At 39.3% G+C, this 15,192-nt stretch overlaps 1 protein-coding gene across 1 annotated transcript in view; it reads left to right on the top strand.

Annotated features, from left to right (window-relative positions):
* Positions 1 to 15,192, top strand: part of LOC105424359 (uncharacterized) — a 39,162-nt gene that overhangs the window by 20,537 nt on the left and 3,433 nt on the right. The window contains exons 2-10 of the mRNA XM_089078536.1: positions 2,853 to 3,056; positions 4,728 to 4,820; positions 6,579 to 6,764; positions 6,862 to 6,900; positions 9,224 to 9,415; positions 11,280 to 11,374; positions 12,502 to 12,735; positions 13,159 to 13,611; positions 14,253 to 14,512. Coding sequence (XP_088934662.1) covers positions 2,853 to 3,056; positions 4,728 to 4,820; positions 6,579 to 6,764; positions 6,862 to 6,900; positions 9,224 to 9,415; positions 11,280 to 11,374; positions 12,502 to 12,735; positions 13,159 to 13,611; positions 14,253 to 14,512 — 1,756 coding nt within the window. The remainder of the gene's footprint in view (positions 1 to 2,852; positions 3,057 to 4,727; positions 4,821 to 6,578; positions 6,765 to 6,861; positions 6,901 to 9,223; positions 9,416 to 11,279; positions 11,375 to 12,501; positions 12,736 to 13,158; positions 13,612 to 14,252; positions 14,513 to 15,192) is intronic.

Genomic DNA, 15,192 nt, shown 5'->3' with positions numbered 1-15,192 from the left:
ACGCTCACGTTCGCCGAGAAGTGCTCGTAACAAAATCTTCGCGCTGCAGGATCTCCTTGTCCAAATGTAGCGGGATTAAAATCCTCCCGGCGAGAGACGCGGCTTCCTCCCCCCGCGCGCCGGTGGGAAGGACTTCCGGTTTTGCGCCATTAACTAACCTGGCTTGTTTCTCACTTGGCTCGCGAGCTCCTCCCGATCGAGCCTGGAGTGTCCTTTACTACCCGCGGCCCTCGGCGGTGCCGTACTTACGTTCCTGGAACTAATGACGGCTCTAACATCGCCCGCTGCATCCATCGCGTTATGCTCCTCGAGGAGGCGACAAGAGAAAGAGAGAGAGAGAGAGAGAGAGAGAGAGAGAGAGAGAGAGAGAGAGAGAGAGAGAGAGAGAGAGAGAGAGAGAGAGAGAGAGAGAGAGAGAGAGTGAAGGTACCAAGATGTAAGCGAGAGAATGGAGGAGTCGGTTATTAGGCACGTTTCTTGTCCTCGCCGTATTCGCGACGCGGTATACGGTTTAACGACGGAATAATGGCAGTTGCAGCCGGATTATGGTACTCAGGAAACTAATTGACTTCGTTGGGATCGTCGAACCGAGATATTATTGCAATATTTACAGTCTTAGGAGCTTCAAATGGTGATTCAGTCTTCCTTAACCGATTAACAATTTTTCGTGCTAAACAAGTCTTCTTTTACATTTGAGCAACTTAGGAAGCTTTGAAGCGTGGAAGAATATTAAAAGATTTAATTTCAATTTAGTTTTTAAATTCAAAAATATATATATATATATATATATTTTTTTACATTCTTATTGTATGATATATCCTTTGACTTTATTATTTCTCTTTAAAAGATACAATTAACTTTATGTTGTAATTTATGTCTGTCAAAATCATCATGAATTTTGCGTGTGTAAAAAAGTACCGCGATATTAATAATCGCATCCTTCAAGAGTGATCCTAATCACTTTCAGTTTCCGTGACGTTTCTTTCTAGCAAATTTTTTTCCAAGTGACTGCCATATTTTGTAGCGTGCGTGTTTCCGGTTAATCGACATTACGCAAAACGCGTCTATCCATTTCTTCTTCTTCTTCGAAAGTTTTATAGATTAAATGTCGCTCGCTTTCTAGGCTTCGATATCGCAGGATGAAATCAGTGTCAATCCTGATCGAAGGCCCTCGGGCACCTTCGTTGCGGAGTGCACGTGGAATTTATATTGAAAATTCCATTTTCGGAAGGGCCGACGTCGCTCACGGCCGAGCGTGCAAATATTTCCGAAGCTTAAGTCCGTGTTGTAACGATTTTTTCGACGTTTTGGTATACGCGCTCGGAATTGAAGTAGACGCCCTTTCAACATTTTCCACGCGCTTCGTCAAATCACGACCGAAATCGTCGCTTCTCTCGTGCGTTTTTTAAGTTAAAAAAAGTATCGTCGCTTATCTAAATCATAATAATTGGAAATTAAAACGTTTACCTTCAATTTAAGCCTCGTGCTTCCTTCAATCGATCAATGTAACGTGGATTTTATTAAGAGAAATTTTAATGCGGATTCCCTTTCAGCCTCTAATGCAGTCTCAGTTTTTTTAAGCAAATCAGAGAAGAGTCTTGTCTGAATTTAAAAGTCATTCGCATACTTCTGATACTTGGACGATACGATTGAAATCTATGCGCTCGAGTAATTTCTGAATTCCCCTTCTGAGTCTTTTCTTCGGAGACGGTCTACTGAAAGACTCTCTACTGAAAAGTTAAACGCGTGTCTTCGGCTATGTGATTATGGTCTTCCGGTAATTGTTTCAGCTGTCGCCGATGTAACTTTCGGCGACTGCATCCGCGTCGCGCGCGAAAGTTCCAGCGGGCGTTAATTAACTGCTAATTGGATTTTATTAATCGGAGCTCTGCCGTACGCTCGCAGCGCACTCGCCGGGTGTTGCTTTGTCTACGTTAATAGGGAGTGTATACTACGAATCCTGTACCGTGCATCCTGTCAGGTTAGCGTGTAATGGACATTACAGGACAGTGCTTGACCAGCGGGATGCCGAGGTGGAGAAAGTTGAGTAAAAAATTCAACCAGCTTGATTTCATGTTGTTGACCGAGCCGCCGATTTATGCGTAAAACAACAGCAGCGGCGAATAAAACTATAATTTCGTTTTGTACAGGAAAAACAATTTTGTTGAGCCATCAAAATAATTACATGTAAGACATGTAAAATGATTATGTAAGATAATTATTAAATTCGCATTAGTTGTTAGAATGTAAAGAGATTTTGCAGTAGTATTATTATTATTATGTATTATTAGCTAAATAAACATAAATTATATTTATTATGTATTATTATTATTATTATTATTATTATTATTATTATTATTATTATTATTATGTTTAAATATCCTACATAATAATTTTAATGACTCAATAAATTTTTTAGATCAAATTTTTAAGTCCTATAGTAGAATTATTTTTTCCGTATATATTTTATCGAGATCGTAAGAGTACCAGTGCACAAAGAAATATACATACAAAAATATACAAAGATAAAAGAAAGAAAAAAAGAAAAGACAAGAAGAAAATGCATATGTATGGCATCCGCGCGTGGAAATCATTTAAAAGAAAATGCCATAACTTCGCCGCGTATGTGGAACGCACGTGGAGGCGTGCGTAATAATCTTAAGGGATCATAACGTTCCGAAAATTCCGGGCACGTTGTTGCGTACGTGAGACATCGTATATATATATATATATATATATATATATATATATATATATATATATATATATTTCTGTGAGTCTCGATAACCCGGCCGACACTATATAATTAAAGTTTTGTTACGTAACAAGAGAAATTTACCTCGCGATTGCAGGATGCAGATACGAGGGTCGCCGATATCAGGAAGGGACGTCTGTGGGTACGTCCGAGCCCTGCCTGCGGTGCCGGTGCACCGAGGGAGCATTGAGATGCCGGCTCCGAGTGTGCCCGCGATTGCCGAATCCACCACCACCCGGCTGTCACGTTCGTTCACCGGCCGAGAACGTATGTTGTGCCGAGCTGGTATGCGGCGAATCACGTTAGTACGATGATGTCCCTCTGATTAATCAATAAACCGCAAAATCGATACTGCCCGCGATCGGCGCGACTGTAGGACCGCGCGAGCCTAAGAAATTATTAGGTGTATAAAAAAGTTCTGAGCATTTTTTTTGTAAAATTCAATCTTTATTCAAAAACAAACAAAAAAATATTAATCAGCGAAATATTCCCCGTTTGCATCAACGACCTTTTGCCATCTTTCGGGTAGCTTGCGAATTCCTTGACGATAGAAACTCACCGGCTTCGAAGCGATAAAGTCATCAATGCATTTTCGTATCTCCTTAAATCTCACAAAATGTGTATCAGCCAAATGATGCTCTAGCGACCGGAATAGGTAGTAATCGGAAGGCGCCATGTCTGGGCTATACGCCGCGTGCGGGAGAAGTTCCCAGCCTAACGCAAAGATATGGTCCTGAATCGCTTTCGCAACATGTGGTCGAGCATTGTCATAAAGCAAGATCACTTTACGACGTCCTTGGCCAGTAAATGATCTCTTTTCTTCTAATGCATCGCTCAAATTGGTCAATTGTTGTTGGTAGCGGTCTGCCGTGATTGTTTCACCCGGTTGTAACAACTCGTAATACAACACACCTTTCCAATCCTACCAGATACAGAACAAAACCTTCTTGGCGTGGATATTAGGCTTTGGCGTCGATGTCGAAGGTCGACCAGAGTCAACCCATGATTTTCTACGTTTAGGATTATCATAAAGAATCTACTTTTCATCGCCTGTAATGATTTTGTGCAGAAAATCTTTTTTCCGGAACTTTGAAAGCAAAGTGAGTGTAGTACCGACGATTTTTGTTGTCTTCGGATAATTCATGCGGAACCAATCTGCCTTCCTTCTGAATCTTTCCAATCGTATGTAAACCTACGGAAATGGTTTGCTGCGTAACGCCAAGCTGTTCTGCAAGCTCCTTTTCAGTTTGCGCAGAGTTTATATCCAGCAGTGCTTGCAATTCGTCCGTTTCAATCTTTCGAGGGCGTCCAGTACGCGGTTCATCTTCAAGACTGAAATCTCCTTGGCGAAGTTTTTGATACCATCTTTTACATGTAGTATGACTTACAGCGTTCTCTCCATGCAGCACAAATCATTGCACTGGCTTCAGCAGCATTTTTCTTCAGATGAAACGCGAAGTGGATGGAAAATCGAATATGCTCTTTTGTTATTGCCATCGTGAACACTACTGATTTTTGAGGTTATGTGCATCAAACGCCAAACCGTATGGCATTTTAGAAAGCCAAATGTCAACGCTTTAAAACCGCAAAAGGGCGGGAAGATATATAAAATTTAAATTGTTATTTCAGTTGTATGAAAGTCAAAGCTCAGAACTTTTTTGTACACCTAATATATCGAAAAGTATATCGGAAATTATGGAAAGGTATATTGAAAATCTTTCCGAGAAACTTTGCGTTTCCGAGAAAAACCGCATTTCCGTAAATTGCAATTTTCCCTTCGTTCGTCATTAAATATGTGTGATTATCATTATCGCAGATTAGGAGGTCACTCGCGCTCGCACGACCGCTTTGTTTCCGTTCGTTTCTATAAAGTAAAACGTTTAAAACCTATAAAAGTTTCGGCTTTGCTTGGTTAAAGCAAATTAAAGAGTTAATCGTGGCTAGGGCTTTAAATTTATTATCTGACTTACAGGCGACGTCGAGAATATGTTGCGGAGAGCCAGTGTACAAACGAACGTGGAAGCTGAGGATGAGGAGAAGCATGCTCACCACTCACGTACGGAAGGTATTTCTATTTTGTTGATTTTCTACCTTGCTATTTGTCCTTCCCGGCGATGTATCGCTGACGGTGTGCAAATAATTGTCTTTTTTTTTTTTTTTTTATTTGCACAATGTATTACCTTCATTCTTTTATAACTCACTCCGCACTCGTCTAAATAAGAGGATAATGTGACACATCTCTTATTGCCGACTACGGTAACTTATATAATCTTCGATACGATTACCTGAATGTTGACAAATTGATTCGCTTCCTCTTCTCGAGTGACTGTGTTATTACATTACGACTGTACTCCGGGTTAAATTAGCAGCGCGCTATTATTTTTAATAATTTCCATTCTAACTCCGTCTCTGTGAAAAGAGCGTCTGGGCTCTGCGGTAAATAAATGAGCCTCGTTACGCTCGAGTAAACTTGGGTAAATAAATTGAGGAAGGTAGAGGAACACTCGGCTAAACTCGGGCATAACACAGAAGGGGTTAAGATGGCTCGTTACTGCTGAAACGAACGTAATTTTAAATTAATTCAGGATTTCTTTGTTCCTGGCAAGGTTTATGCCAGTACATTCTTTCATTTCCACAACATTGGCCTGGGTACCGTGACATTTTATATGCTTCTCACATTTGCAATAATAAAATAAAATTCTGTATACATTATGTATATGTGTGTTGCAATTAAGTGCGCTCGCGCCGACGTCTTTAATTCTCATTACTTTGTAATTTCATCCATCTTAATTAATAGAAATAAGAAAGGAGCTACTCTACTTATTAATTGATAATTTTTCGGTTTCTATTTATTTTAATTTTATTTTTATTATCGCATTATTTTTATTCGCGCAAGTGAATTCATATAAGTGCTTTTATGGTGTATACAGATGTTACGAAATCTGTTTGTAAAACTAAAATTCCACGCTTGAGAGGGAAGTAATAGAGTTAAACACATAAAATATTAAAAACACAATAGCATTTGTCGGTTGCATTTCTCCTTGAAACAACATCCTTTTACGTTACTTTATAAATATATAGAGCCTGCATCTTTCTTGAAAGCATTGTTAAATAAATTATCGAGCAAGAAACTTTGCCGAACTTCGACGAAGCTCACGTTCTATCTCACGGACAGGAACGATCTTAACGAGAGCAATTTAACGTAAATTCCAAAAACTCCTCATTCAGAGCTCGATTGCAATTAAAGATTAATTCTTCTACATAGATCTTTCCATTCTTTTTAAAACAAACAGGCAACGTTAGATGTATAACAGTATCTATAAATATATATTGAATAATAATAAACATTATGTATATACATATATACATCAAAAAGAAATAAAATAATTAAAAAATATTATAGGGACATGAGAGAGAAAGAGAGTGTAATGAAATTGAAGGTCATAAAAAAAAATAAGATATGAAATGATGCAAGTAAAATTTTAAACATCAACGTAAAAATTATACATTTATAAAAAATCATTTTATTTATTTCGTACACGGAGAGATTGATTTTGTTGAAATATCTAAAAAAATTTTATTAAGATCTGAAAATAATATTATTCATTTAAAATAATTGGTGCAAAATACTTAATATAAAAAATTCTAGCGCCCTAATTTGAATGTTTCATATAAATATTTCGATAATCAACAACAAAATTATTTTCAGATCTGTATCTGACCTGATATTTTTAGGTTAAACTGTTCGGTAAAATTGTTTTCGAACTTTTTTTTTCCGAAAGTATCCATTCTTTGTCTCAAATATTCGTTCGTTTCGAATTAGGATGTCTGCACGATGGGATTCGATATGGCTCGGGGTCGGCGATGATGGGCTCGCGCCGATGCGAGTACTGCTACTGCATATCCGGCTCGAGGAGATGCGTCCGACCCAAGTGCCTGCTGCCTCTGCCGGGATGCACCCCTCTGTACGCACCCCACTCCTGCTGCCCGGTCGCCTATAACTGCACCCGTGAGTGTACTTTTATCACGGCGACGAGTTACTTCGCGAGTTACGTCGCGAGTTACTTAAAGTACCTTACCAATGGTCCTCCTTATTTCTTTTCAAGACCACCATTCGTCCACAATGGCGCCGGTATCGGGAAACGGTGAGTTCAAATTGTTGTCATTTACGAGCTAGTCCGCTTAACTGAATTTGAGAAAGCGGGTGACGCCGGTCGAGAAATTTCCCGGAAACTCGATAGCGCGATCGGAAGCTTCGTGTTGTAACGCGGAGGTGTTTAAATCATAGCTATTGACAAATATCAAATGAAAAATTCTATGGGAGATGTAAAAATGATGGGCGTATCCGGGAAGGAGGGTTGTGGGATTCAAACTTCTCCCGAAATTTAAAAAAAAAAAAAAGTTAAAATTATGATTTACAAAACCTAATATTTTTTCAAAAAGAGGAATGAGGAGACATTTTCTTCAGCTTTAAAATATCCAAAAAAATAATTCATTAAAAAAATTGCTGTTTATATATTAACAGAATTGACAACCCTTCCCTCCCCCTCCCCCCCAAAAAAAATCCTGGATATGCTAAAAATATTATTTTTATTTTGGTGACGTAATGGCTAACGTGCACGCGAAGGAGATGCCCGAAGAGAAAGAGAACCTTCCACTTTGATTGTATTAAAACAGGAATTGTATGCAAAACACTTTCAATACACAAATTGAACGCTAATAGAGACAGCGTAATGTGATTAACGTGATACAGCGAACAAATGCAGATTGTTTTACATACATTGGCATTGTATATGAACGAGTAAGTTATTAAAGTTCGCCCGTGGGAGTAGAAAACTTCAAGAAAATCGGGGTTATTAGGGATTATTCCGAAATTTACCGCCGCGCGACTAAAGCTCTCCGCCGAAGCACGCTCTCGAAAGTTGTGATGAAATGTGTAACTTAATAACGAAGAGTTACTGCTGACGTTATATCACCCCGTGACACTTGCCCCGCAAGGATTCTACCTTCAGATAGCCGACGAGGTTCATTTAATACTCGGTCTCATCGCCCAGCGGGTTTGAGATGTAAGTTGCAAGAAAATGCCGCAACGATGTACTATTATAATATAGCACACGTCAATATTTTAAAGCAAATGAAACCGGCAAACCGTCCCAAAGATAAAACTCATATATTAATTAACAATCTTGATTAGGAAATTTCATCGATAACTCGACATTTCAATCTTGTAATAAAGTTTGAAGTATAATTTTCATTTATAATAGCTTAAGAAAATTAACATTTTTTTTTTTTTCTTAATCTTTCTTATAATAAAAGTTCACGCAAGAAGACGCGATTAAAATTTTTTATTTTTTATTTAATTTTAAATCGTTTATAAAATTTTTAATTTATAATTTTCTTTGCCTCAAGATCGAAACGATTCTTTTTCTCAATTCCGTTGATATTTGCAATTCGGGAAAAAAAACTACTTGGAAACTTAGACTTGTATACCAGAGCGGCCGGTATTCCCACGGGCGAGGCACCGAGGACTCGTCTCTGGATTCCCTCGTTATGGGGTCCGACAGCTATAGAGAAACGTGTAACGCGATAAAGAAGAGTCAGTGGGTACCCCCCGACACTTTGCTTCGGAGGGAAACTGCGAGCCGGCGGCTTTGGATAGCCGAGGTTGCCGTTCATTTAACGCCCGGTTTCACCGGTGGCCGCTTAAATTTAAGCTGGGCTTAAGCCTCGGTCGCTACGACGACGCCACGGCTGTCACTGGCTGCCGGGACATTCGGGGATGGCTTAATTTTAAACGGGCACCACCGGAAACCGCCCCGTCAGGTGGGGCGATTGCGGCCTTGCCGTCGCGATGACTGACCATGAAGTCAGTAAATAACGATTCGGAACCATGGCGGCTCGTTAATCCTCCCAAGGGCAAACATCCTCCGAGATCGCCGGGGACGGGGGTTATTACAGACTAACACGGCGACGTTATCAAAAGAGTAACGTTATGCCAAGTTGTACGTTATACCTCCTCCAGCTCTACTCAAACAAGATAAAACTTTCAAGAGAAGATAGAAATACGCGATCCTGCCTGTTATATTTCTACGATGCGTTAGACTTAAAATTGATCTCGAAAAAGTAGTTTCTCCCCTAGGAGGGAATAATCCCAAGAATAATTAGACTACAATTTTACGGATTATTTCCTTCCGAGATTCACGCGGAAACACGCGTGCTCCCAGAGAGCATTTTAAACATGGACAGCGACCCACGTCACATATCTCTCTGCTCTCCCTCCCTCTCGCGTCATCGAGTCTCCAGAAAATTTGGATACCGATATCCGGCTATTCGGATGATATATCCGGATATCCGGATTCCGGATTCCGCGCGACACAACAGGACATTTGAGAAATTACTTTTTAAGGTTCGACTTTTTATTCTCGCGCATTCTCACGACTCTCACGATCATATCATGATATCGTCCAGGATGTCGCGTGGGCGAGCGCACTTACATCGAGGGCGAGATGGTCCGCGACATCGAGTGGAAGGCCGCATGCGACAATTGTTTCTGCGCGATGGGCGCCATACGGTGCATCCCGCTCGCGTGCGCCCCCCCTCTTCAAGGCTGCAGCCCGATCGTGCGAGAAGGACAATGCTGCCCGTCCACCTACAACTGCAGTGAGTTTTTCACGCAAATTCGCACACCGGGGATTGTCCCCGGAGCTCATGCTCTTCACGCCCGGATTGTGTTTTCCACCGAATTAATCGGCGAAATTCCTTGGCCCTTGCCTTTCATATTCAGCCATATTTTCGAATATCAGACAGGGGGCAAAAAAATGCGATATCGGAAAATGTTGACGTACGAGATACGAGGTTAATATCGCGATGTAATATTCCGATGGCGGACGTTTCCACCAAAAAATTTACAGTAAAATAAATAAAGGAAAGTGAGGGCAAACAATTGCATCGCGATTGAAAAAAAAAAAAAAAAAAAAAAAAAAAGAATTTGATTAAAATGAAAATAATTTTGCACCAATGCTTTTTTTATATTTTTATATTACGGATTTTTCTTGTATAAATATATTTATTACACGGAATTTTTTAATTTCTGTGATTTTTTTTAATTCTTCGGTTACTTTGACATTCGAACGTTTTTTGCATTTCATCATTTTTGCAAGTTATATCTAAGGGGAATCGCATTGAATAAAAAAATTCACGTCTTTTCTTTCACGTGTATATTTTCAAAATATTAGTTTCACGCATTGCATATGTGACTGTGGTAAATGGAAGTCGATCTCTGCTAACGCCGAATTGAGTCGCGCTCGGTTAAGGCTCGGTGAAAAATATTTTACCGAAAGCGAAAATATTTATTTGATGCATGCCGATACGGGTGAATAACGAACGGCAACGTCAACAAAACAAACACGTCTCGTTTTCGGGTTTGAAAATATATATATTTTATTCGGCGCGTTCCCGCTCGCGAAAGGAAAATAAAATATTTTGCCGGGTTTTGCGCGCGCGTAAGCGAATTAAACGGGCCGATTCTTGGAAGCGAGAAACATCTGCGAATTAAAAGGGGATTTAATTTCCGCGCGAGAGCGTTTATTCGATACAGTCAATATGGCAGGCACTGCGAGCGTGATAGCCGTCGATATTAATATCGCGGCAGATAGAAATATGTATCTGCCGAGCGAAAATCGGCCAATGACCTGCAAACGTCGTGCTTAAAAGCATGTTTTATCCAGTGACAAATGCTGCTATTTTCGCGTTTCGCTTAAAAAAAAAAAAAAAAAAAAAAAGGAAACACATAAACGCGGTTTAGCTTCATATTATTTCGAACATTTTGTTTCTAGTTCTACGCGAATTGCCCAGACTCACGATACTCTTGTATTCTTAGCCGTTATTAATTTAACGGAATATGAAGTATTTTCGTATTCGACGTGTATACAGTCTGGGTTAATCCTCTTCAATACTTAATTTCTGTTTTTTACAATTTAATAATGAAATGAAAATACTAACTGGGAACGGAATATATATATATATATATATATATTTAGCATTTAAATTCGAGCGAATCAAACTTAATAAGCCCAGCACGCTGTATACGCAGGCTCATTGTTAATTAAAATTCCTCGCGATAGTGTAGTGATGTGCAAAAGCGTCGAATTTGACATCTTTGATTTTTTTTTTACTTTTAATTAAAAATCCGTTCTAATTAAAATGCGGTGCAATCTTTTTAATGCGGAAATACCTTTGGATGAAGGGAAACACAAGCCGGGTCCGGTTTATCCTGCAAAATAATACTCTCAAGCTTTATATTTCACTATCATTCGTAAACACACACACACACACACACACACACACACACACACACACACACACACACACACACACACACCACACCACACCACACCACATCACACCACACCACACCACACCACACCACACCACACCACACCACACACACACACACACACACACACACACACACACAAATATAACTTTCTTGAATATTATAAAAAAAAGGGATTAAATGTTCAAGGCGGCAGCATCGAGGTAAAGGCCACCCAAAACTACGCATCCTACGCCTTCATCAGCAAGGACTACGCTAAGTTCCGCAAGGAGACCAACTTTTTCGTACGTTCTTCCCTTGTTCTTCTTTTTACTCTTCCGTTGTAGGAAATACGCATAAATTATCGCGTCGTCTTTTTGCATCGCATTCTGCATAAATAGTTCTAACTGAATCTAAATAAGCTTATCCTGAATCCCAAAGTTAGCAAATAGTAGGAACACGCTCGATGGGATCGAAGTTAAGGGGAGGTGATTTATGTAGTCGGCGGAATTTAATCAATGAAATTTACCCGAAACATTGATTATAAACGCGTTAGACATTCGACTTAGTTCAGGAATTTGGAATGAGGCATACCTTATTGGATCACGTTGCGCGATACGAGTTTCCAATCGGGCGACGACGTATCTATTATGGATGTGTTACGTTATTATTAATGGGCAGCGTCGTTAGGGCAGAATACCACTTATGGAGAATTCGAATCTCGCGAGATACACGGGAATCTACTCAGACAACGGAATCAACTGCGGCGAATTCCGATTTCCGGTTCGTTCACAAACTTGGATTCTTGGAACGAGCACGTCAATCGCCTATCGATACTCGTGAGACAGCAGAACTCGATTCCTCCGTTTCAGAATTTAGAGAAGTTTACTTTTATCATTCTCCCGACACAATTATTTACAAACTTGTTATTTGCGTATAAAATGTTTTTTTAACGCGCCTTTATTTATATTGAGTTAAAAATCTTTTATCTCTTCCATTTCTAAAGGAGATTGAAAACAAGCCTCCTCATCTCCTTCGATCAATTTACTCTTTCACATTTATTAGAATTATATACTAGATTATTTATTGCACGATCGTGATATAAATTCTTGCCTCAACGCCCGGCTTTTCAAGATCTTTCCCGCTAAATGATTTTTAACGTCTGTTTTGCATTATGGATGTCCAGATGACGCTCCGATATCGAGAGAGAGAGAGATTAAGTATTCACGTGCTGTTGAGCTCGAATTGCCCGACATTAAACACGAGCTAGGCGAGATCATTAAATTGATTCGACCGATCGAATTACAAGTAGGTTTGGAGGCGCGCATAGAATTTTATAGGGAGAAAAAAAAAGGGGGGGGGGAGAAGTCCTTCTGCGAGGTGAAGTCCTAATCGATTTATGACGTACGAGTACCTGTCATTAATTGTTCAGCCCGCGATTGATCAATCTACGAATCCGCCCGTCGAAGGACGAGGTCACAGAGTGGTCGAGGAACGGATTAGCACCAGCACGATCGATTTCGAGGAGGACTCATCTGTCGCCACCTACTCGACGGCCTGGCCCTCGACTATGGGGACCGACGTCATGGACAATGAAATCTTGATAGGAACGGTAGACTATAAATCGACCTTGGAAGTGACGACCGCCGCGACTCTGGCGAATGAGGTGACGATACGATATGATAATTTGCGCAGAGATCTATCTAAATGAAGATCAAGGCTCTTCAATAAAAAAAAAAAAAATAAGCGGAACGTAAATACACGACATTGTGAAACATTTATCTCTTATAAATCGCTTTTTAATCCATGCGTAACCCCCCTAATTTAGTAAATTGGTATTTATATGCGCTGCTAATATTGATTGACTTGACATGTGTTTTTAAAATAATTTTAAATAATATAAGAAACGAAACAAATTAGATAATATTACTTCCTCTGTTAATTCTGAAACGAAAACCTTCATTTGCAATTTGTCGGAGTTTTTGCGATGTTCTCAATGCTTTTTTTTATTGTCTTCGCCCAATTTCGGAGCGGAACTCGGTCATATATCATTTCCGGCATTAATGAATTATTTGTCTTCGTTCGCCAGTTATTATTGAGCAACACTGAATCGACAGCATCGTTCGAATCGACCCCGGCGTCCACCGAAGATGCCGATTCCATTACCGATTCCTGCATAACGTGTTCAACAAATGCGTACACGGACGCCATAGTCATGACGACAGAGGATCCATCTAGCACGGACGGTTCGACGATCTCGTTGCCGGAATGGACAACGGCGCTTCCCGAATTAACGCTCGATAATGGAAACGATGAAAACGAGGATGCCGACGGCGAGAAGGAAAAGAAAAACGCGAGCGAGAACGAGGAGCAAAACGAAGACGTGGCCCTTGAGGGAGGGGGGACGACGACGGGGGGGAAAACGGATGGAATTGAGAAAAACAAAGCTACAATGCATCCTTTCGCAGTTTCCACGAGTGCCGGGGAAACGCTTACTCCCGACGAGAAAGTCTTGTCCGAGAGCTCTACACTCATTATTAAGGTAACGACTAAGAAATAATAATCAAAAAAAATTATCGTGAAACATACAATGGATACCGAAGAGCTTCCTTAAAATCAAGCGAGAAACAATTTGAGACTGAGTTTGAATTACTCGGTAAATACAGTACGATTTTACGCTCGTTTCTACATAATTTATATTTTCAATTATAGTTAGTCCGAAAAATTTTATTATCACGATGAGATCTATCTTAAGTTATTTTTTATAAAATATTTTTAAGAGTAAAAAAATATTTAGAATCACCGACGATAACAGAGATAATAAAATTTTTTTTTCTTTAATTAAAGAAGAAGTTGTATATGATGCAGATTTCGACAAATTTAATTTACTTTGATAAGTTTAAATAAAACCTTTTTTTTTTTTTTAATTTTATTGTCGTACTTCTTTTTTAAAAATTTTAAACCTGAATCTTTTCATTCGAGTTTTCACTTAAAAAAAAAAAAAAAATCTGGAAACATGAAATCAAGATTTATGAATTCGCGTCATAAACTCGCTTACTTGCTTCGCTTTTCGCATATTCATGTACGTTTCTTAAATATAAGATAAGACGTTCATTCAAAACGTTATTGCGTATCATAAAAAGGAGCAAGTAGGTTTATTATGATTAAACACGTATAACGTAGAGAATGGAGACCATCGGTAAGAGACCCGTCACCAGTCCATCGTCGACGATACTCATGCCGGACGACATCCTCGTGATGAACGTGACAGTCAAGACGAATGTCTCGGTGGGCCATATACACGGTGTCACGATAAATCCAATTAAGTCCATTCCGCCTGACATTGAGGCCATCCTGAACATCACTCATCGAGAAAAAGGCGAGGATTATGACTACGACTACGGCGAACGACTACTTCTACCGCCGTCGCTGCCGAATGTTAGGTGACTATTATCATATCTCGATCCGTCATCATTTCCTATCCTGTCCCGTGATTTGACATTGGAACTACCGCGTGTCGTGAGGAATAGCGAGAGGATATGAATGTGTGTTTTTTTTTTTTTTTTTTTTTTGTGAACGAATTTCATAATTGCGATATTTTTAAAATACATAAAAAATATCAGGCAGGTGCAACGTTGCGCAGTCGATGTAGTAATCGATATAGCGAGTTTTATTTCTTTTTATTAGCCGGCACGATGTGCAATCAATTTTTCACGCTTATAACGGAACCGCTTTTTTGCGAGTTTTGTCGGCCCGGGAATACTGCCCGTGAATTAAATTGAAATCGTTTGTCGAAAACAACTGATTGATACCGATTTACACCGGTCAAATTTTTAACGGCAAAAAATACACAGTGCTAGTTCGTTTTTTTTTTTGCATTATACTTTTTTTTATATAACATTTATTTAAAATACGTTTTTACGTGTGCAATTATCATTTTTAAAAATTATGAATATTTTCAAATGCTAGATGCTAAAATCTTGTGAAGAGATTAGTTTTATTTTATTTTTAAAAAATTCTCTTATTATACATATAGAATAAACTATATACATATATATAATTTTGAAGTCTGGATTGGAATGATTTTGTAATCGCAAATCGTCTTATAGCTATGTGTATTGAT

Source organism: Pogonomyrmex barbatus, unplaced genomic scaffold (genome assembly GCF_055798465.1).
Source record: "Pogonomyrmex barbatus isolate J1 unplaced genomic scaffold, ASM5579846v1 scaffold23, whole genome shotgun sequence".
Taxonomy (NCBI): Eukaryota; Metazoa; Arthropoda; class Insecta; order Hymenoptera; family Formicidae; genus Pogonomyrmex; species Pogonomyrmex barbatus.
Note: the sequence above shows the minus strand (reverse complement) of the source record. Positions and strands in the feature narration are given on the sequence as shown.